We start from the raw sequence: 23,498 nt of genomic DNA on the forward strand, positions 1-23,498 counted from the left end.
CGTATCTATTGTCTCGTCCTGCTGCTTCGTGGAACACGTTCGTGCTTACACAGAGAATAGGGCCGTCGGTTCTCGCTCCTTGCTCAAAGGGGCGCTGTCGGCAATAGACTAGGTACGATAACCCGGCGTTGTTTTCGGCGTGATCGATTCCCGGCTCAGCACTCTACTACGCCTACGAAGCTTTCCGCTTCACGGCACATCGTTGTTCACGCTCTACTACAACTCCTTGGAGAGGCTTTCCGCGATATCTTAGCGTGGAAAACGAGCTAACGCAAGCGTCTCGCAGTATGATAAATTTCTCTATTAAGGGCCCTTAGCTTTTCCGCAAACCCCTTCGCGTTAGCGTTATACCGGGTTACCGTAGCCGAAACGTGAGAGGCCGGATAGGTGGCGCCACCTGGAGGGGCTGAGATGAACCAAGCAAGCACAGAATTGTTATTGCAGAAACCTCGTGTATTCTACTGCTCGGATGGTGCAAATTCTCGGCAACGGCGTAATTAGGAATGAGTTTCCTTTTAAATTCTTATTTTCCTCAGGGGCAATCGGCGAAAACTAACAATCCTTTTTATAACTGTGGTTGCACGAGGCGTCACATGATGTTGGTACCATCGTCCGGTAACCCGGTATTGCGTAAACTCCTTTGCGCATACCGGAATACCATACGCGCTAAAAACTTTTATTACGTCATCAATCTGTGTTTACAATCCCGATAACATATTTACACAGTCAAGTTGAATCCGACAACTCAAACACAGGCGCCTCTAGGAGGCTATTATATAGCCCCAGCTACTCTGCCGTCAACGCAAAATTTCATCACGTTTTGTATTACATACGACATTTTCGATACGCAAAAGTTCTTTTTTGAACAGCAATAGATGAAGTGATATGCGTCAAGCGCGGTTGGCACAGTTCGCTTATTCCAGAGAAAGCGTGTAGGTCACTGACAGCATGGTGAGCACTGTTTCAAGGATTCCAGTGGCGGCGGCGGCGATGGAGTGAGGATGAGGTCGAGGACGAGTCTGAGGGAGCTCGAGTCGACGGGAGGCCAACTTCACCGGAGGCAGTGATCTGTTATTTCACACTGAGTGGTCGTAGTTCGAGCGGTCGTTTTCGTTCGGCGTTGAAGTGAACACTCGAAGAGGGTAAAGTGTACAATGCTGAAAAAAAAATGATAGAAACACGTATATTAGAGAAAACGCGTATATTAGAGAAGTATATTTGGCTAATGTAACGCTTATTGGAATAGCGTAAGCCATGCTGTGTGACAGTTGCAGGGAATGTTCGCTTGCTCAAACCAACACCACGACCACCCGTTTGGTAGAATGTACAAAAGCACGTCATCTTAAGTCACACATGCAACACTGGCACCCGCAACGGTGATCTAGTGGTTATGGTGCTAGACTCCCGATCCAAAGATCGCGGGATCGAATTACGGCCGCGGCGGCCGCATTTCGGTGGACGCGAAATGCTAGAGGCCCGTGTGCTGAGATTTAGGCGCACGTCAAAGAACGACAGATGGTCAAAACTTCCGGAGCCCTTCACTACGGCGTCCCTCATAATCATATGGTGATTTTGGGCCGTAAAAACCCGTACAATCATACAACACTGGTACAAACGATGAATTGCGGAATCGTATCCGAGCGGCAATGCCATGTGATTGATGTCGTGACCTGTCAGCCATTTTCGCCATACCGTCATACAGGAATTATGAAAGTAATGATATTGGCACTGCTATAACTTGGCTTGGCTTCCTTCAGAAATTAAGCCGCAGTGTCCTTCTTTTTATTTCCTGGTACAAGTTTGTTGAATTCAAATTGCACATAGTTTTCGGAATTATTTTATGCCTACAAAAGGCTTGATCTGCCAAGTAATTCCTTTTAGATAAATACGTCCTGACACTTTCGAATATGCGTGTAAGTAAATCAATGCGGCTTTTGGGGCATGACAGCCCCTATAAATTACTATTTTAGACATTTTAAAACGTTTTTAGGACCAACAGCGCACATTGCAAGGTTGTACGTTTCATTTTTTTAATGGTAGCGCTGAAACTCTTCGAGGACACGCAATGCTGAACAAGTAAGCATTCAATCACGAATTCTCTCTGAAATATTTTTGACATTCTGCAAACACTGCTGTGGTACAAAATGCAAAATAATCGAAGTTCAGTCAGAGCCATACCCAAAACTTGTGGTGGCAATATTAGCTTCTTTAAAGTCAAACGGAGGACGGTTAGACACACTACCCATGCGTTCTGTGCTACTAAAACGCTGACCGCCGGTGCGAACACACGATGTACTAGTGTCGATTTCCCTTTAAGGAATGGTTTGTTGAAACTTTTTTTACGAAATTACAAAAAAGGGAAAGGTCACATACGGCTTCCTATACATTTGTCTAAGACGACCCGAAGACGATAGCCATCGTTTTTTTCTCCTTAGCCGATTGTATTTGTCTCTCTCTCCCCTCCCCTCCCCCTCCCCCCTCCGCCCATGGCTTTCTGCACTCGCCGTGGTTTGACACTGCCTCCGAGATCGGAGGCATTGGAAGCTTTCTGACTTCACGTGGTTTTGCAGGGCCTCCGGGATCGGCCCACATTTGATCACGCGACGACGTCATGTGATGACGTCATCATGTGGCGTCATAATAATGTTGCATATTTTGCCAACCTGTGATGTCGTACGACGTCACCGCATGAAGACGGATGATTTTTTTCATCACTCGTAGTGACGCCGACGGTCACACTTCGCGTTTCAAGAGCTATCTAAGGCTTTCGCCTTAATAAACAACCGCACCACAATCAAGCACCGTTGGTCAATATACTCACCGGTCTGCTCTGCGCGCGTGCATTCGCGCCACTTTCCTACACAAAGTCTTCGCGCCGTTTGGGGACCTTGCCGTGCTGTGCGTTCTGTTCGCGCAGTGCGAAGTGCCGCGCCTGGGTGAGCACGCAGTGCGGCCTCAGCGGTGACGAGGGCCTCAAGGTTCCGATCGTGAGCTGCGGAGTGGTACAAACATGCAAGCCAGGCTTCAGGCACGGAATGGCACCATCTGTCACTATGAATGCTTATTAATCAATGCCTAGATGTCATGCAACGGGAAGATGAAACCTTACAGGTGTCGCTTTATCTGATTTTTATACACGATAGCCTAGGTTAGCGTACAGTCGGTGATTTCCGGTTAAGCTCCCTGCCTTTCTGCATCACATTTTTCTGCCTCTCTCTCTCTAACTCTGAACTGCAAACGGCGAAACGTACTTCTGATACCAAAGCGGAGCTTTCGATCACTGTGCTCATGCGTAAATACATAATCAAAGGAGGTTGATCGTTAGTCCTTCGTAAATTAAACCTCGTATTGCACACTTCAATGCAGAGTATTGAATTCTCAGTCATGAAATATGCCTAGCTGTAATTATGCGATCAACAAGCACCGAAGAAGCTAGTTCGAAAACAGTTGCTTCAACACAAGAGAATCGTTTTTTTTTACTTGTTAATACCAAGACAGCAGGAAAGGGGAACATTGTGCACGAACCATGCTGAACAGCATAACTTCAAAATGAAGTTCTCAGCATGACATACACTGATGCGAGGTGTGGTTTTATCAATTGCGAAACTCTACGCAAGACTAACGCGATTAGCCCAGAATATTTCAAAGTAAAATTCAAGCGTTTCCTTGCAATGTTGTATAATAAACACAGCATACATTTTTCGGTGTAACCATTTTTCAAAACACGCAACAAGCTTAGAAGCCGTGACAGCATCACTGTAGGCCATACTGATTGCACTACATAATCTTTCGCCGCTTGTTCTTTCGTCTATTCCTCAGGTTTCTAATATTTCGATTTACCTAATATCAAGTTTACTGGTGTAGCACGCTGTCGTGATCTCAGTCTATTAATACTGCTTTTTATCGCGAGCGTTATTATTTTACCCGCTATTCATGTGTATACTCTGAAGCTTGTCGCTTCCTATATGCGTCCCCGCGTGAACTCTGCAGCTGCGCCAACCCTATCCTGCCCTCCATCTGCGTGTCTGACTAGAAAATTGGTTATTCAGAATGCAATATCATTGAGATAAATAATGATCTACCAAAAGTGTCCACGTGCCCCTCTAAAGAGAGTCATATACGTGGTAAGTCATGACTAACAAAGAAGAGTCAAAGGACTCTTTTTTTTTTCTCTCTCTTATAGCTTACGAGCTTCCCGCTGATTGCCGTAAAGCCCGAGGTTTAGCTGGTTTCAAGACTTGTCGATTTACTTCAGTTAGCTGAAGCCTGTCAGCTAGCTGTCAGAAGCCTGTCTGAAGCCTGTCTGAATCCTGTCGGAAGCCTGTCGGAAGCTCTCAAGAACCTGTCAGAAGCCTGTCAGCTAGCTGCTCGCTTAGAGGCGGGTCCTACAGCCACCAACCTGCTAGAGGACCCAGGATTTCGCAGAATGTCGGTCTCTACTGTGGCGAAAGCGGTGAAACGGGGAAAGCGTAGTGGGAAGCTCACGTCAGAGCTTGTGGAAGGAAAGTGGCGCTTGAAGCTCCGGTCGTAGGGCAGCGAGGACCACGACTGGGCCGAGTGGCGCTCGGCCGACGCCTGCCGGCATTCGCGCAGCTTGGCGAGGAAGCAGTGCATCTGCTGCTTGAACAGACGCGTCGTCAGCGTGTACAGCACCGGGTTCAGGGCGGTGTTCACCGGCAGCAGGAACACGGCCACCCAGGCGTACAGGGTCTCGTCGATCGGTATCCCTGCGACGTCAAGGTGCGCGCAGCTAGTGAGTTGGCCACTCCTTCCCCGATCGCCGTTCAGATTGAAAGCTCAAAAAAATAGTCTTTCTCTCACTCACAAAAGCTGCCATTGAAGTCAAAAACGCTTTCTGTTGCCACCCGTGGCCGAAAGAAAACGAAAACTTCACATCCACCTGTTGGAAGGCAGCGCTTGAGCCGACGCTTTATCTCAAGGGAACAAGTTAGGTTGGAGATATTGAGATACATCAGTCGAAGTCGTTGTTATTGAAAATATACGGTAAATAACTGAGCTCTGACGAAAGAAGAAACGATCAGTAATAAAATACACAGACCTTTCTAAATGGCATAATTCGTGGCATACTGAGCATAAACAACAAAAAACATGCAGAATACCGAGCATTAACGAAATTCAAGTAATCTGACCTAAGAGTTATAATTAGTAGGTACATATCAGGTAGCTGAGTACGTGCTTCATTGCCCCGACCTTGAATTTTTGTTTAGGATCGTGATCGCCGACAACCCGATCAGGCACGCAATTCCATGATTCAATCACCGAAGGTCAGAATCATCGGTTAAAATCATTTGCATACATCCATGCAAGCGTTATAAACGAGGACTTTTGAAAAGAGAGCGAAGCGAAAAGGCAGGGGGCAATGGAAATGTGTACAGAGATTACTTTAAAAGGACTTGCGCCGCAAAAGTACACGAAGATCACAAAATCACCTTCCTAGCACTTACGCAAAAATCGTTAACCAGCGAAGCTGAAACGCGCGACCCCGGTGTTTATCACCAGCTTGGATCTATCGGGGAGTCTTCTGTTGTACACTTTGATTTATCTGTAACCACATTTATTAGATGCGGGCTTCAAACTTTGCGTTTGGTGACGTTAGCTTAAAGGATAGTAAGAACACCTAAAGGATTTTATTGGTAGCGATTCATGCTGCAGCGGTTATCGTCCCTCGCTATGCAGTAAAAGCTCGTTAATTCGGCACCCGTTGATTCGAAAAATTGGATTATTGGGACGTGTTCTCGGGTCCCGGCAAGCATATGTATTGTTTAATGGCATCAAACTCTCGTTAATTCGGTCATATTTGGTAGCAACCCGGTTAATTCGGACGATGTGCGATGCAAAGTGTGCGATGCAAAGGAGCCAAAACGGCGTTTGCGAATTATACCGAAACGGTCCTGGGTCAGTTCCGTCGTTTTGACTTCGGGCAATGTGCGTGCAATGTCGCAAAACGCATACCATTTGGGAACTATTGAGGATGAAGAGCTTCAGCCGCGGTCTGCACATGCTGGCATAAAATTCGCTTGCTACATTGTGATAGAGGAACCATCAGTTGCCGGCCATTTTTCCGGTGAAAAAAAATTGTCATTCGCTCGTGGTGGTGTTGGTGTTGGCGGTACGTGATATGGGATGGTTCAAAGCACGCTTCTGCCTAAGACACGGGGGTCTTGAGCCGCGGTCACATAGTGAACGAAGTCGCGAATGACGTAAATTGCGTCTTTTACACTGCTCTTATGCAAAATGAGTACACGATTTCCGTATTCGCCAAGAAAATGAAAGTGCATTGACGTAGTAGGCTCTTGTTTATTGTTTGCTTGATACTTTCGATAATTCGGCATTCGGTTAATTCGGACAATTTTTTCCGGTCCCATGAAATCTTAATTAACAAGCTTTTACGGTATATGCTGACAAAACGTGAAGAAAAACTAGTGCAAGCACGGAGAACCTTCGAGGTAGCGCATGCTAGCATTGCGTCTTCACTATAGTTTCCGCGCACTCACGGATTCATGGAACACCACAGTTTTCTAAGTCTTAGCCTCATAGGCGTGCGCAGGGTTCCCCTTCAGGGGGGGAGGGGGGCGAAGGTTCGTCGCAGCGCCCCCCCCCCCCTCCCAATTATGTCAATGTATGGGGCTGATACTGCGACCCCCCCCCCCCAATGAGTCTCAGCGCCCCCCTCCCTATTATGTCAATGTGTGGGGCTGACCTTGCGCCCTTAGGTGAATAGGGGGGGCGGCCGCCCCCCTGCCCCACCCCCCCCCCCTGTGCGCACGCTTATGCCTAGCCTTGTAAAGCTTCGCAGTAAAAGCCTGCTGAGAAGAAGACAAACGGTACACACCTGCGATGGCGATGATCTTGATGATGACTATGGGCATCCAACACATGAATCGGTGCCCACGATGAATGCGAAGCCGCTTGGCGATGGCGCTGGTCGTGCAGCTGCTGAGTCGAGCGCAGGCCGACCTTCGAGGCTTGATGGTGACGAACATGCTCAGGTAGGCGTACGCGATGAAGCTGGAATTGCGATGGGTGTTCACCGTGCAGAACACAACGCCGAGTATTCCAACTGTGCGGCGGAGAAGACAAAAGGCGAATTTGATTGTTTGTTCTGATGTAGGTACATCACGTGGCCTCGTTAATAAGGACGAAGTAATCTGAGATAATGCACCTGTCGTGAAGAAAGGTTGGTCACTGTTTCGTATCGTGTTTTCTTTATTTCTGTTTTTTTATTTAGCGCGCGTCAAATTGAATTGTTCGGAATACATCAGATACTGCTTAAAATAAGTTGCATATAGGAAGCCGATTTTCGTTCCACAACCGCATGTGAAATGCAGCCTGCTTAGGTGAATGAGTCAAGAAAAATTGTTTCATGAAGAAATTTCACGCATCTGAACCTTTTCTTTTATAAGTTGGTTGAAACTGAGCCACTTATAATGAGCTGCTATTTACATTAACTTACTTGTCAATAGGTTTCGAATGACTCATTAGGCAGCCATGAAATGTGTGTCTGTCACTCGATCTAATTGAATAAACGCCATATTTACTGCCAACCTAAAAATACTGTCAAGTCCCTGGTTAAAGCGGCTACGATGGTAATGTTCCTGTAACTCAAGGTATAGTCAACCAAACAATCGTTATTTTCATTCTGAAACGACAAAAGTCATAAAAGATGTATCTCATTGACCGTGCTGTAGCGATGCGCTATGAAGTGCAACTTTACCGCCTACCTCCTGTCGCTGGTTCCAGAGAGTCAGCGCTTAGGCGCATTACCTTAAGTCAGGCCCAGAGCCAGGAATTTTTTTCGGAAGGGGGGGGGGGAACTTGCTGAAAAGCTTGACTTCTTGAGAAAAATACTTATTTTTATTATTTGTTTTTGGTAAAAACACCTACTTCACCAAAATTTCGGAGGGGCGGACCCTAGCCCCTCCCCCCCCCCCCCCCCTGGCTACGGGCCTGCCTTAAGTAGTTCGGCTTATCGTATCTCATTGCCAAAGGGCAAAGCGACGAAAGTGCGCTCACCATCGCACGGCTCCTACGATCTGTGACAGCGACTATATTGACAGTGAAACGCGCGAGGTCGGTCTTGACGTGCTCATTGGGCATTACGCGCTGCTATTCAGCTATAACGCCAGATCGGTGACCCGCTGTCAACGTCACGCCGCATCTCAGTCCTTCTAGGAATTCGCTGGGGCCAGCTCGTCTTTTGATGGCTCAAGCAAACGGGCCCCTTGTACGGTCAAGGCTTCCTACGACGCTTTCATTTGTCACCCAAATAATCGCCGACGTCGAACACTATGGGACGTTTCACAAAGCGCTCGTCTACACAGAAACGGGGAGGACCCTGTGTGAAATAGAGATACTTACGAAATTAGCACTGAAAACGTACAAAACAGTGAAGCAAGTAATTGCCAAGGAAAAGATGTACGACAACCCGCGGGGTACGTCTCTGTCGTTTGAAGCCAGGAGGCCAGTATTGCGGGCTAAGATGTAGCGAGCCGAGTACGAATGGATAAGCACACTTTGCGGTCCGTGAACGTCTCATATTTTTCGTAAAGGGCTTCATCTTACAGTCCAAGGAAATGGGGCTGGATTTTCAAAGCATTGGGGTTTAGGGACAGTGAAGGCAAAATAGACATTAAGCAGGTAGAAATAACCAAGAGGGTGTTATCTGATTGGTGGCTAAAATCAAGGCAGGAGTGAAATTTATTCTTTCACTACATAGAGTTAGTACTTCATTATGAGTTACGGCTAGGTAACGTTAACCACCGCCGGATTAAAGAAGGTACAACCCCATCCATCGTTCGTCTTTATTATCACCTAAGGCCTCTGTTGATGTTAAGATTTGCGCTACGACACCCTAGCGCCTACGTAGCTCCAGTGCGAGCAGTCAAGCAGCAGTACCTCTCAGAGTGCGTAGAATAACTACCTTTCGTTCCCGGATCGTGGATGTGTAGGGGCAAGCAGACGCCGTTGCTGCCGTAGAAGTCTTGCCCGTAGTAGTCCGGCCACAGCATGGGGACGGCGGCCATGATGAATGTGGTGAGCCACACGCAGATCATGCAGCAGGTGGCCGACCGCAGCGTGCGCTTCTTGATGGACAGTGGATAGAGGATGGAGATGAACCTGTCCACCGTGATGACAGTCAGGGTGAACACGGACGCCCTCGCTGCTCACCGTCGATATGAGGCCAGACCGCGCTGCAGCCCCCACGAGTGACGCCACCGGTAATCGTGTCGGATGTACTCGCCGCGAAAGCGCACGTCATGCGCGGCTATTACCAGAAGGTACACGCCCATGAGGAGGTCGGCCAGGGCGAGGTTCTTGATGTAGAACGAGTGAACCTGCGATTGGCCCAGAGTGAAGCTCTTTTCAGAGGGAGCCTACAATATATGATTGAACTCCCAGCCCTCCAATATATATGGTTCACTGCATTTTTTGTCTTAAGTATCTCTTGTCCCCCTTACCCCTTCTCCAGTGAAGGGTAGCAAATCAGATACTTATCTCCCGGTGAAACTCTCAGCGTTTCACATATTTTATCTTTTTCTCTCTCTCTTTCTTTTGTACATTATTAGCTAGTTTATATTATTTGTTTATTATACATGTGTATGTGTGTTCGCGTTATCTGAATAAAACTGCACGACACATCACCGCCAGCCCTGAACTGCTAACTCTTAATTACTTCTCTTAGCCTACGTAGTTTGCGCTAAAATGCAATTTTCAGCAGTTATGTCAAAGCTAGGGGTGTGCGAATATTCGAAAGTTTCGAATATTCGTCGAATATTACATTCGAAATATTCGTATTCGATTCGAAAATCGTGTATCGAAAAGTTTCGAATATTCGATAACTTTGAATATTCCAAAAATTCGAATATGCGATTCGATTATCATGCATAAAATAACTCGTCTTTCCACATTTCTGCTGCGTCGTATCACTAAAAACGTTGCCGGAGGAGCGATAACATCGTAAGTACACGGAGGCACGATATGCCTGCGACGAGCGCCCAATACGTATATTATTGGTGGTGCATCTCCGACGTGCAGCGCATGTTGGCGATCATGTAACCGTACATTTTCAATATTGCCACGTGGGCTATGCAGTTGGTCACTGCAGGCGCGCTATCTTTATCATTTGTTGAATCTGTTCCTTTCGTTGCCACGCGTGGAACTATGCGCGCAGTGTGTCGGAGTTTAACGATGTTACTTCCTTTCTTTTTTGTGTGTCACTTGACGTACGATAAGATACGTCCACACATGGTCTACGCCTTGTTTTAAGAGAGCGCGCAGCACCGAGTGCAGTGTTCTTTACGCCTACCAACAGCCGCGCCTATCGACGTTACTGCCGAGGAATTCGGACACATGCTCGACCAATAAAGTGGTTGCCTCCCAGACTGTTTTCGGGTACTACCGCACTAGTCGCAAGACTACGTGACAATATTATGCGGCCGTAACGTGCCGCACTACCACTCGTTCACTATGCGGGACCACTTCTGAAGAAAGACAGTGACCCACGTGACTGGTGGCGGACTGTAGGCACCTTCAGATACCCCAGTCTGGCAAAGCTTTGCCCCATGTAACTCCCTATACCAGCCGCTTCTGTTCCAAGCGAGCGTGCCTTTTCAGTGGCAGGGGGGGTGGGGTCTCTGCTACAAGGGAGCGCCTGCTGCCTGATCATGTGGAGCAACTCATATTTCTTCATGATAACATGTAGTCATTACTTTCATTGTGCCGTGATATTTGCTTGTGTTGTGATGTGCATTGTGCTAGCCTGGACATTGTGTTCTGGAGATAGCAGTGTACGTTGTGTCGCCATTCAGGCTGTCAATGTTTTTTTTTTTTTTCAAATAGCTACATGGTAAATAAAATACTGTTACTGTGGAGGCATTTTGCCTTTGATATTCGATATTCGATTCGATATTCAAAGGTGGATATTCGTATTCGATTCGTATTCGAAAAATTTGATATTCGCACACCCCTAGTTAAAGCATATAGTGTACAGACGGGTCCACTGTTAAAGGGAACACTTGCGTGCGGGGCATGTTTGGATTTCACTCTCTTGCAAAAACATACTGGCTAAAATTTGCATAAAACTACTGGTGGTTGACAGTTCTGCCTCTTTTTGACAGACTCGTGCAGTGCATGAGCAATGTTTCCCTGTCCACTTGCTGTTAGAGGGCCAGCAAAATGAAAGGTGCTCATCTGAGTGTTCGCTTTAACAGTGGACCCCACTGTATATTCGGCAGTACAAGTACTCAGTAAACAATGGACAAGATTGTCACGTGGTCGTGACGTCGACGAAGACAACAGTCAGCACGTCCGAGATGAAACTGTTTATTTGGCCGAACTTGTGGCCGAGAATCTGAAGGTCAAACTACAGCAATACACTGACAGCGCCGAACAGAGCGTCGACCGTCGATTAACTGACAAGCGGTGAAGCGCGTCGGCATTTATGCATGTGCCGTAGAATATTCCAGCGTTATCGCTGGTTGTCGCGCAATCTCTAGAACAAGCTCGAGTGTTCGCGTCTTGCGCGCAATCTTAAAGGGGTCATGAAGGACCCCTTGGGCTGATTGAAAAAACACATCCTGCGGAAAGCTGACACGGCTATGAACTGCTCTGCCAAATATTACAGTCGTGCGCGCCGCGTAATGGCCACAAGCGGAGCGCAAGTTGCCGTTTCCCCAGGCACCCTCTTTCAAACAGAGGCCGGTTCTCACTCTCGTCGGTGGGCGGGGCGTCGGTCCGCTGTACGTCGCAAGAGACATAGCATCTTATTGGCCGTAAATCGAGAGCGGCGTTCGGATCAGATGCGCTTCTTGCCGCGGGGTGCCGCCACTTGCCGGCGCCGCACTCCTCAGTACACGGTAGCCGCACTCGCGCTAGCGAATCACAGCGGGAGAGCGATCGCGTTTCATGACGCGCGCTGGCGTAACTTCTTTCCCCGATGCCATCCCTCCCTGTCTAGCTTCCAGTGCGCTCGTCGGCACGAGAAAAGAGAGAATGCGCTGGGAGCGTGCGCCAAACCCCGTAACTCCGCTGATTCTTGACGGATTCGAGAAATTTTTGCGGCAATCGATTCGGGAGGCAGTACACTCCGGTACTGAGGCCATTAGATCATTACTTGGAAAAGTGGTTCATGACCCCTTTAACAAAATGATCTACAATCATCGCGAAGCTTCTCGAGCAATGAGGCGCGGTTTGCGCAGAGCGTTGCTGACAGTCTTTGTGGGCGAAAACCGAACACAGCAAAAGTGATAATAAGAAACGCACGTGGCAAGATGATAGGCATGCTTTCATTGAAATAAATTCCTGACTCAGTCGTTCAAACTGGAAAGCACTTTCAATAGACTACCGTACATACAAAAGAAAAGGAACTGGTTCAGCGAATCGATAGCGCCAGTGAGCGCATGTTAATATACCAGGGTTATTCAAATAGTAAGGGCCGTTTGGTCCGAAAACAATTAATGTTCGTTAGAAAAAGTTTTTATTGGCTGGTTTAGTTAGTACAAAACTACTTCACTTTTTACATAATCCCCGTTAACTCTAAGCACTTTTCGTACCACTGCACCAGACTCTTTAGTCCATCTGCATAAAGTTCGACGACTGGGAATTCTTTGCTGTTTGAGTTGCTCGCTAAGCATTTGTAGTACCCCTCTTGCACACGCTATGCGATATCCGAGCTTCTCAGTTGCAGTCGTAGTGCGGCTGAAAAGAGGAAATTCATCCGACATACCACTAACACTCAGTCGTCGATCTAATCGCAATTATCGGTCCACTTGTAGGACAGTTTCTTTGGTCAGGATTCTGGCCCTTCCACTCCACCCTTGGTCGTGCACATTTGTGCGGCCATTTGTGAAGTCTCGACACCATTTTCTGACCTTTCCTTCACTCATCATTTCAGGTCCATAAACTAGGCACAACTCGGCATAATTCTGAGAAGCAGGTGATCTTTTCGCGCAAAAATCGAGTTACAGCTCGCACGTTACAACAGGCGGGAGCAACGATCATCGCAGACATTGTCCTTTGCATTCCCCGACAAGCAGATTACTACTTAGTCAGAACAGTAATACCAGTACCTTCACAAAGAATTAACAGATAGTGTTGCACAAATAAATCTTCATTCGGACGTGCAAATATTTAAATATTAGCAAACGGCTCTTACTTTCTGAAAAGCCCTCATACTTACCTCGTTATGTTCTCTGAACATGACCCTCCCGACGAGCACCAGCAGGTTTCCGGCGCAGGCGATGATGGCCACAATCCAGGCGGCTACGCGCAGAACGACGTTGTCCAGCAGATGAGCCAAGCTGCTGATGCCGTCGCCGCGTGGTTCGCAGACGCGGACGTGCAGCGCCATTGAACACATGCTGAACTCGCGTGAAGTAACTGCGCATACCGGAACAACACTAGGCTGTGTAGACACCGACAGCCATAGATTGCAGCTCTGTGACTACACTAACTATATAGGGGGTGTTTTAAGGAATGTTTCCGAAAATCGTAAAAAATGAGGGGAATGTAATATTTGCTTGCTACCTTCATAATTACTTTGTTCTGTTGCTGCATACATCTTAAGATGACTACTGCAGCCATTGTTTACGGTAGTAGTAAAGCAATTATATTAAATAACATTTTAGGTAGTGGATATAGTCAGTTCAAGTGGCAGAATTGAAGTCTTGTCCTTCGAAGCGCTTATTGCCGCTTTGGGATTTCAAAAACTCAGCTTCTGGTAATTATTGCGGGGCAGTCAAATTCAACCGAATCCACCGGCAAAACAGAAACCGATGCGCCGATGAGCGCAACTAGCAGACGACCACAATGACATCACACTTCACAAAAACAATCGCAGTTGTGTCTGTCTGCATTCGTTAAAGAACGTGCGTCCATACGTGCCATATTCGCAAGCGCAGCACGCACACCCACGAAAATGAAGTCGATCGATGGTAAATTGTAACACCTCTCGCTCATTCTGGAAGTCTCGAAAGAATATGGTAGTTGCGCTCCTGCGCATTTTTGGTTTAAACTGCGAAAATGTCAGATTTCATCACTCTGCTATAATTACCAGAGAACGCTTTCCGGAAATCTCTAAACAGCAACGGACTCTTCGCAAGAAGAGCTCCAACTCTCCCGTTGGACCCGACGGCCTGCTCCATTAACTAAAAACTTAACTTATTTCTTGAATTACTGCCGCTATAAATGTCTCTGGTCATCGTAAGATGTCTGCCAGCACAAAAAAAGTAACTGTGAGGGCAGCGAGCAGGAATAGCCCTTCTCCTATTTTTGAAGATTTTCGGACGCATTTCTTGAAACACCCTGTGCAGAATAAGTTGGTATTGCTATGTTGTACACCACTATACTAACCTACATGTAGAACGCATATACGCATATTTAGTTTTTCCTTTCTTTGTACACAAGGAAACAATGATGAACTGCTAGCACAATCCTGAGCAATCTCATAGAAAAAGGACAAGCTACGTGGCAGTGTTGCCTTTCTTAGAAATGTGTTTATAGCAAGAATCTTTTTACATGTGTTCAAAACGAATTGTGAACGCTTTAGAGCACCATATGCACACTATACTATGGAACTTTGGAGCGTTTTAACAGCAATAATTTCTTAGTATTTCATCTTCGCCAGCGCCTCTTATGGAATGCTGCTGTCCACGCCCTAGCATACGTGAACAGTTTTCCCCTGTCTTTTCTTCTTATTTTCCTTCAATCCTCGTAAAGGACCGAACCAGATGCTTCGTTGGCTAACGTCTCGCTTTCGTTTTTTTTTACTCTTGCTACAATAACCAAAGGATTGCCCCGCATTCTCTTAGTATGATCATAATTGGAGCATGCGGAAAATATATGTAACGTCGTTAAAAGCCACGGCGCTTACATGTGCGTCAGATTCTGGAGGTGCGCGAACACTTGTGGCGAGCAGCTTCGAAGTATATTCTTCTTTATGTTTCTGAAAGAAAACGGATAGTTACTTTAGCTTGTATGTGCGTGCACGTTTACTAAAGTATACGAGTAGCCACACACCAAAACAGCAGCGCAAAACAATATCATCGCTGTTTATCTATTCTCATTCTTTCATCGCCTACTGAAGCGTGCTTCTTTAGCTACAATGTTTTGAAAATCATTGAATCAACTATGTTCCGGAAAAGGAATTGGTGAAGAAGAGTGAGTAAATACCCCACTCATAAAACGTAGTCGGGAAACTAACCGCCAATCGTACTACCAAGAACTTCACATTGCAGCCTTCATTTCGTTGGCTGTCACAAATATTAGAAGCAGACATGCAGTGCGATGAATGGTAAGAAAACAGCTGGGATCAAATGGTAGTGTTCGTACAAAATATATTCACGTTCACCGATTCAGAGAAAAAAAATATCACCAATGAAAAATAGAGCAGAAGCGAAAATAAACGGGCTATGTCTAGCTACAGGCACACAGGAAGGTGAAGTTAACTCCAACTGTTCCAAAAGCAAATAGAAGTGCACATTTATTAACTGCTGCTGATACATTCAGATAGCCACCACTCAAAGTAATGGTGGCGAAAAAGAAATAAATTCCAAATAAAAACCAGTTGAAGCCGCTCCTGAAAAGTGTGCTTCTCCACTAAAAGACACTTATTGCGGCAAAGCCAGAGTAACAGCTGCCTATTAGGGCGATTGCAATGACAATTATTATTATTGGGTCATTCCACGCCAACTGTCCCAGCCTTGGCGCTCGACCATCTGCGATTTGAATGAAAAAAATCGAGGACTATCCATCTGAAGCCAGAAGCCTTCCGCCAAAATATTTTTGGCGAAAAAAAATTTTTCAGTGCCCGCTAAACCCTATGTGAAGTTTTTCGGAAGCTCGAAACTATGGCTCGGAAAATGCGTTTTCAAAAAATCTCTTCTTCATATATTAGGCTAGGACAATTTTTTCCCTACATAACGATCGTAGGCTTCTCACTTAAAATAAGTTTCACGAACGTTTAGGCTTTCGTGAAATTTTCATGCGGCCTTAAATATTGACAATATGACCCATATTGGGGATTTTTCATTGAAAGGCGACATTCAGTGAAATGTAATATTTTAATTTAACTGATTGCCAGGAAGTTTTACTGTAGCCCAAAAATAGTTTGAGACGTATATGGCGTGAAATGTTCTGTAGAGCTGACGACAAAGTTGCAAAAAAGTTGATTTTTGCACATGTTAGTCGTAAATTTAACATTGAGGTGCTCCTAGTAAAATTATGCTAAATAGCGCATTTACTAGCAACATTAGTTGTCTACTGACTGAGAAAAGTTTATGAAATTACTTTTTGTTTTAAGGAAGAAAAAAATTTTTGAAGTTGTGGTTGCCGATGTCTATTTTTGCTCGTGTTTTCTCTTCGAAGAAACGCGTCCAGCGGTTAGTACAACCTACATGGGCGCGAGGTTCGCCACGGAACAGCTAGACAACATAATAATCTCTGCCCGTGCTTATTTGAATGCTTTAATAGTGAGTATTGGCCTGAGTAAAAGAGAAATACGAACTCCGCTAGAGTGAATTTAACCACATGCAGCTGTTCATTGAAGGTCGGCATAGTGAGCTTACGCAACAGCGGGAAGTGACACCGATGCGTGCAACGCTCCGTTACCTGCGCACAGATATAAAAGTGGGAAGAACACTAGGATTAAGGAAAAATTCAGTTGCTGTAATATGAAACGCATGTTGTACTTTTGCACCAATTCACGGTTCTTGGTCAAACATCATCACTTATATACATAGGCGTGCGCACAAGGGGGGGGGGCGCCCCCCCCCCCTAATCACCTAAGAGGACGGGCGCAAATTCTGCCCCATACATTGACCCCTTGTCACCTAAGAGGGAGGGGGGGCGCAACATCTGCCTCGTACATTCACTTAGTAAGGGGGGGTGCGCTGGGATGAACCTTCGCATCCCCCCCCCCCCCTCCCTGATGGGGAACCCTGCGCACGCCTATGCTTATATACGATTGTGTTCGTCACAAGTGCAATTGATCTCCTTTGTTAAAGCAACTAATCTGTTCCTTTTGCCACTTTTAAACCTTTGCGCAGGCAACGGGTTGTTGCACGCATCGGTGTCACTTCCCGCTGTTGCGTAAGCTCACTATGCCGACCTTCAATGGACAGCTGCATGTGGTTAAATTCACTCTAGCGGAGTTCGTATTTCTCTTTTACTCAGGCCAATACTCACTATTAAAGCATTCAAATAAGCACGGGCAGAGATTATTATGTTGTCTAGCTGTTCCGTGGCGAACCTCGCGCCCATGTAGGTTGTACTAACCGCTGGACGCGTTTCTTCGAAGAGAAAACACGAGCAAAAATAGACATCGGCAGACCACAACTTCAAAAATTTTTTAAGTGCGAATGCACTTTATAAGCGACCCTGAATCCGCCGTCCCATAGCAACGGCGCGAGGAGCGGAGAGGAGCGTCTGTAGCAACGGCGCAGCGACGTCACACCCCACGTGACTGCGCGCGCTCCACCCTCCGCTCCGTGGCTGCGCGCGCCCCGCGCATTGCCTGTGGTGATGAAGGCTGGCGGCGAGACGCCGAACGAAAGCGTGCGAAGCGAGCCGAGCACCCCGAAGCCGATCTGGCGCGGGGACGCGCGATGCGTGAGCGAGCGCGGGCCCTCGAATTCGATCGGCCGGACGCGCGCTTCAAGCGAGACTTCCTGGACCGCAGCTTCGGATGTAGCTGCGCGGTGTGCGATCGACTGTGGTTCGACAACAACCTGAGCCCCATCTCGGGCGTGCGCAACGCCGCCAACAAGTTGAACGCGTTGCGGGTTCTTTGGAACGAGTTCGGAAGACAGATCATCATCATCAGTAAAAGTGCTTTGCACTTAAAAACGGCCAGACCTCCGTGGGTCGGCTGGCGCGTGCTCTCTCGCTGCCGTCTCCTTCGCTCGGCTCTGCAGTTTAGTCGCGCGCGCCCCCTCATAACATCACCCCGCGCTTCGCACTTCCTCATACTCCCCTTCGGGGAAATGCGGGTTTTTTTCTTCCTTAAAACAAAAAGTAATTTCATAAAACTTTCTCAGTCAGTAGACAACTAATGTTGCTAGTAAATGCGCTATTTAGCATAATTTTACTAGGAGCACCTCAATGTTAAATTTACGACTAAACATGTGCAAAAATCAACTTTTTTGCAACTTTGTCGTCAGCTCTACAGAACATTTCACGCCATATACGTCTCAAACTATTTTTGGGCTACAGTAAAACTTCCTGGTAATTAGTTAAATTAAAATATTACATTTCACTGAATGTCGCCTTTCAATGAAAAAATCCCCAATATGGGTCATATTGTCAATATTTAAGGCCGCATGAAAATTTCACGAAAGCCTAAACGTTCGTGAAACTTATTTTAAGTGAGAAGCCTACGATCGTTATGTAGGGAAAAATTTGTCCTAGCCTAATATATGAAGAAGAGATTTTTTGAAAACGCATTTTCCTAGCCATAGTTTCGAGCTTTCCGAAAAACTTCACATAGGGTTTGCGGCACTGAAAAATTTTTTTCGCCAAAAATATTTTGGCGGAAGGCTTCTGGCTTCAGATGGATAGTCCTCGATTTTTTTCATTCAAATCGCAGATGGTCGAGCGCCAAGGCTGGGACAGTTGGCGTGGAATGACCCTATTATTATTATTATTATTATTATTATTATTATTATTATTATTATTATTATTATTATTATTATTGCGTCAACAATAGAACCATCAGCTCTCAGGCAAAAAAAAGTGTAATGTGCGCATCTGCGAATTAGGGCTGTACAAAAAAGGGCAAATAAATATACAAATGAAGTTATTTAATTATTTAATGGTTATACCAAGTAAATCTTTACCTGGTACGCGCGTACTTTATCTCATTTCCCATGCTTTCTAGTTCTGGTACTAAATACTGTTAGTTTTGGAAGCATTTCGTGAGAAATTTCGTTGCAGTGCCGTTAACGTTGAACGCGGCACACGGACACATGCGATTGTGCAAACATACAGTATATATCTCTTTATGTGCATCAGAAGTTTACGATGCCTTCTTTAAAAATATCAACTCATGAATTAAAAAAAATCTTAGGTATTTCAATGCTTACAATGATTGCAGCTTCTTCAGTGGCTGAAATGTTTCAGTAGGAACGAAGTCCAGCAGATTCCCTTCCAGATCTCTGCGATGTAAACATAACGCGTTGTTAACAAAATGTTGGAACTACTACAATAACTGATATATGGCAGTTGGAATAATAATGTAGCAATTCCCGTGTTATGCTGCGTACAGTCGAGCTGCGTTGCTTGCAACGCATGCTGAATCAGCAGTAGTTTAGCATCTCCTGTACCGTCTTGATACAATAATCCATGTCCCAGATGAATTCCAAACAACAAAGAAGTTCAAAACAAGATTTAGGCTTGAAGAGATGAAAAATTCTTTAACACAGGGTGTCACCGGAAGCCAACATTTCAACGAGTGGTCTCGTTGTCTTACAACTTGTCTTGCAACTTGTCTTGAAGAAGGCAGGGCCACTTGCCGAAACGTTGACTTCAGCGACAGCCCCTCTTCAAGGATTTTTCATCTCCACGGATGAATTCTATGATTCTCAGACCATATCACAGATACTGTAGTATTGCGACTTAAAACATAATATATATTTTCGTTTTCTTTTCTTTTCTTTTTTTGCAATAAGGGCCATTTATGCATTTTTCCGGGATCTGAAATATTCCAGCGTGAGTGCAGTGCCCGTGATCGTCATACTTCACGCAGTGGAGGCTCTGCCATACCTATTATTTCTACAGTCATCGACAAATAAAACGCAAACGAGAAATTCCGTAGTATGCCAGCTTTAGAAGGTGATAATTCGAGAGCTCTGTCCCACAACGCTGGCTTCGCGGTTACCATGGAGATTTTTTACGCTTCAAAGCACGCCTCCTAGCCGAAATCATGCGCACATTACGCGCACTGGAGGGTGAGAAAACGAAAGCACGCGTTTTATTTAACCCCAAATTACTCGTATTTGAATTGTAGGTGACTGTAAATACTAATAAGTTCTTAGTATGTACGGGGTCTGCACAGTCAGTGTCAAAGGTTTAGGGACCACAATACACAAGGAAAAGCCGAATATTCCCGCTGCTTCGGCAGGCAGCCTTGAATTGAGATTTCCGGCAGGTTCTAAAACACGCTAACTGTGCAGTTCGATAGAATACAGTCCCAAATCGCTGTAAAATTTTAGGTTTTCTCAAACCTATTGGTCTCTAAACTTTTCACGCCCACTGTACATAATGTGTTTCTTTCGCCCTTACTAATTAGGAAAGCTTTGCTTTTACCTGCATTGTTCTTCAATTTATTCATTTCTAGCTACTATTTCGTAATAGAGGGACCTGTTGTGTGTCAGGGTTTCTATACCGTCGCGCTTAATTCACACACAGAGAACGTCACAACGTGCGGCAGCATTCGCATCGCCCACTCACATGTTCAGCAGTTCGTCCAAACCAAGGAACGGCGTTTCCAGGGTGCGAATCTTGTTGTACGCCAGGTTTCTGAAAGGAAGCGTCACGATCCGCTATAAAATACAGCTTCCTATCTGCGAGCAGTGTGCAATAAAAGCAACTTTGATTTGGGCAAGTTGGTACATGCTTAGCTGGGGAAAAACAGCGCAATAAAGGACGAGGACGCAGGAACACAGTAGACTGGTGCAATAAAGATGTCAGTTGCAAGTTCAGCGCTCGTCCAGTCCACTGTGTTCCTGCGTCCTCGTCCTTTATTGCGCTGTTTTTCCCCAGCTAAACGTGCAATAAAAGTTGTTTAAACAGAAGTAAAGTTACTCAGGCAGGCTGACCGACGTTTCAGTAGGTGGACCTATTTTTGCCAAAAGGTGCCTCATTAGGCTTGGCGGGTTCGTTTTAAACGGGGCCGGTTGATGTCATCAGCAAAGCTTTAAACGTTGCCGGTTAATGTCATCAGCAAAGAGGACACTGGAAAGGGGTTGATGCTACTTTTGCAGATGAGTTACTGGCAACGGCGCCACGTGGCATCAACCACCAAACCTTTAAAATTAACCGCCAAGGGTGACAAGGCGCCTTCTTTTTACAAATATAGGCCCAGATTTGAAAATTCGTCAAGCCAGTCCGAGGCACATTACTTCTGTTAACAACCTTTATTGCACATCGTGTTTTCATCTGTCCGCTTTAACCTCTACATTGGATTATCTGCGAGCAGGAAACGCCAGACTGATCCGTTCCTTAATATTGAAAGACGTACCTCTTGCGCTCGCGTGCTATGTGCGAATAATAACTGGTTTTCTGTGGTTACCTACAGGCCCTTCACCGAGAGCTCAATTAGTGATTATGGAGTTCACAGGTTTCATTTCTGGCAGTATTGGCTTTATGGTGCAAAAGCGGAACGCAACATCACGTTTCCGCATGAATATATGAGCATCAAACGAACCAGTAAGTTATCATACTTCATCATAATGATAACGGATCATCCTCATCATCAGCCACAGCATCAACAAAGCGTGCCGCTAAGCAGGTGCTCCTTTTGCCCTCCATACGCATAACGGTACATCGCTATCGTAAAAAAAAAATTCACGCGCGTGGACGTTCCTTCCCTTACGCCACGGCACGCTTGACACGCTTGTGACAGATTCCGTGCCGTCTACCGCAACTCGTACTTTGGACAACGAAATAAGTGTTGTATCATGAGACTTATGTGTTTTGTGTCTCTTATGAGCCTGGCAGAAGACGATGTGGACGAGACCAGATACGCTATCGCGTTCCGCTCTTAATGACGAAGGTTAAGCGTCCTCCATTTCCTCTTTATTGTGTAGCCTGCTGCATAATAAGCCCACGTGTTTTTCCAATGAAAGGACGTTTATGACTGTCCGGATTACAACGCCCTTTCTTCCATCATTTGAATAAACATAAGCACCTTTCATCAGAAGCTAAATCGGCAGGCGCGAATAAAAACAAAATGGAACGACATTGTCCACGTGGATCTATATAAGGGCTGCCTAAACGAGAAAAAGAGCATTGATCCGTCACGAACACTAGGAAACCAGACACGTGCGGATATTTGTGCTCAGAGGCTTCCTTTCTCACATGTTTGCCGAAAGGCTTTGCACCGTCATCGGAAAATAGCGCACTTCACGCAAGAAACGTGACTTGGATCACTTCAGGGGTCTCACATCATGAGCCGGTACGATGTGTCCAGTTCGGTCACGTTCAGCCGACTCTTCAATGGAACAGTCACTGTGCTTGCTCGATGGCGATGGCGCACCGCTATTGACGGCGCAGCTTCGATTCCTTATCGTACGGCGGCCGCATCACAATGGGAGCGCAATGCGCAATTGTGCGCGTGTGTTGCACAATCACTGGTGGTTTGAACATCTTAGCCCTATTGTATACGATGTCTCCCGTGGTCTTGGTGTTCGTATTCTCCTTTCAGAATGAATGAATGAATGAATGAATGAATGAATGAATGAATGAATTGATAAATTCATCAGTCAATTGATAAATCTATCAATAACCTTAATAAGAATGCAACATTCGTCTAGAAGGCCATAGAACGTGTAGCATATTTTTTCTGCATGTAAATCTTTTGCCATGTGATTTCAGCTCAAAATTGTTTATAAATTATTGCATTTTCCCATATTATTGTGCTATATTCTGCACCTAAACTGTACGCTAGAGCCTCTCATTATCCCTGCCCACCGCAGTATCTACTTCTAGTGGTTATGGCTTCTACTGTTATCTACTTCTAGTTATCTTCTTTCTAGTGGTTACGGCACGCGTCTAGTGGTTATGGCTTGACTCCTGACCCAAAGGTCGCGGGATCGAATCCCAAACGTGGCGGCCGTATTACGATGGAGAAAATATTAGAAGCCCGTATGCTTAGATTTAGGTGCATGTTAACAACCACAGGTAGTCGAAATTTTCGGAGCCCTCATCTACGGCGTCTATCATAATCATATCGTGGTTTTGGTAGGTAAAACGCCAACAGTTATTATTACGTTATTGGGCTGAGAGATTCTGTACCTAACCCGTATGCTATATCCTTTCCCTGCCTTGTAAAACTGACCATCCCGGTCAGTTGTACTAGCCAGCGAGAACATATGGCATACGGTTAAGATGTTTATGCAGTCATTTTCTATTTCGATGAAAGAAAGAGCCACCTTGATCGATCGATTTCGGCTCATCGAAAAGAGAGTGCGTGCGACAGGATGACAGCGCGGCATATGGGGCGCTGCGCACAAGAAACTAGCAGCGCGCTTTCTGCTTCCTTGCACCCTCATTTGCGGTAGAACACAGGCCGGAGCCGACATTAAACTTGCCTTCGTCAGCACAATAGCTGCTTTCCTTTCGCAGCAGCTGTTGCCAAGACGAAGAAAGTTTCTATGCCACCGCATCGTCTTCAGCCCTCGTTCCACCACAGCTTATCACTTCTCTCCGCCTGCCCATAAGTAAAAGCCTGTCTTGTTCGGATTATCTTCTATTGGATTTTTCTT

General features: G+C 45.9%; 1 protein-coding gene across 3 annotated transcripts in view; it reads right to left on the reverse strand.

The window, feature by feature from the left end:
• Positions 1 to 806: 806 nt before the first annotated feature.
• LOC119397576 (relaxin receptor 1) overlaps positions 807 to 23,498 on the reverse strand; it is a 142,266-nt gene continuing 119,574 nt past the window's right edge. Inside the window, exons 19-21 of one of the 3 annotated variants that reach the window (XR_007416599.1) lie at positions 4,400 to 4,727; positions 2,822 to 2,992; positions 809 to 1,157 (exon numbers count right to left, since the gene is read on the reverse strand). Coding sequence is in view for 2 of the 3 variants with exons in the window: in XM_049417124.1 (XP_049273081.1) it covers positions 2,858 to 2,992; positions 4,486 to 4,727 (377 nt within the window). In the remaining variant the exon portion in view is untranslated. Of the gene's footprint in view, positions 1,158 to 2,821; positions 2,993 to 4,399; positions 4,728 to 23,498 lie in introns of all 3 variants that reach the window. The other 2 variants (XM_049417124.1, XM_049417125.1) reach the window with 2 other exon arrangements.

This window comes from Rhipicephalus sanguineus, chromosome 6 (assembly GCF_013339695.2).
Source record: "Rhipicephalus sanguineus isolate Rsan-2018 chromosome 6, BIME_Rsan_1.4, whole genome shotgun sequence".
In the NCBI taxonomy this organism is placed as follows: domain Eukaryota; kingdom Metazoa; phylum Arthropoda; class Arachnida; order Ixodida; family Ixodidae; genus Rhipicephalus; species Rhipicephalus sanguineus.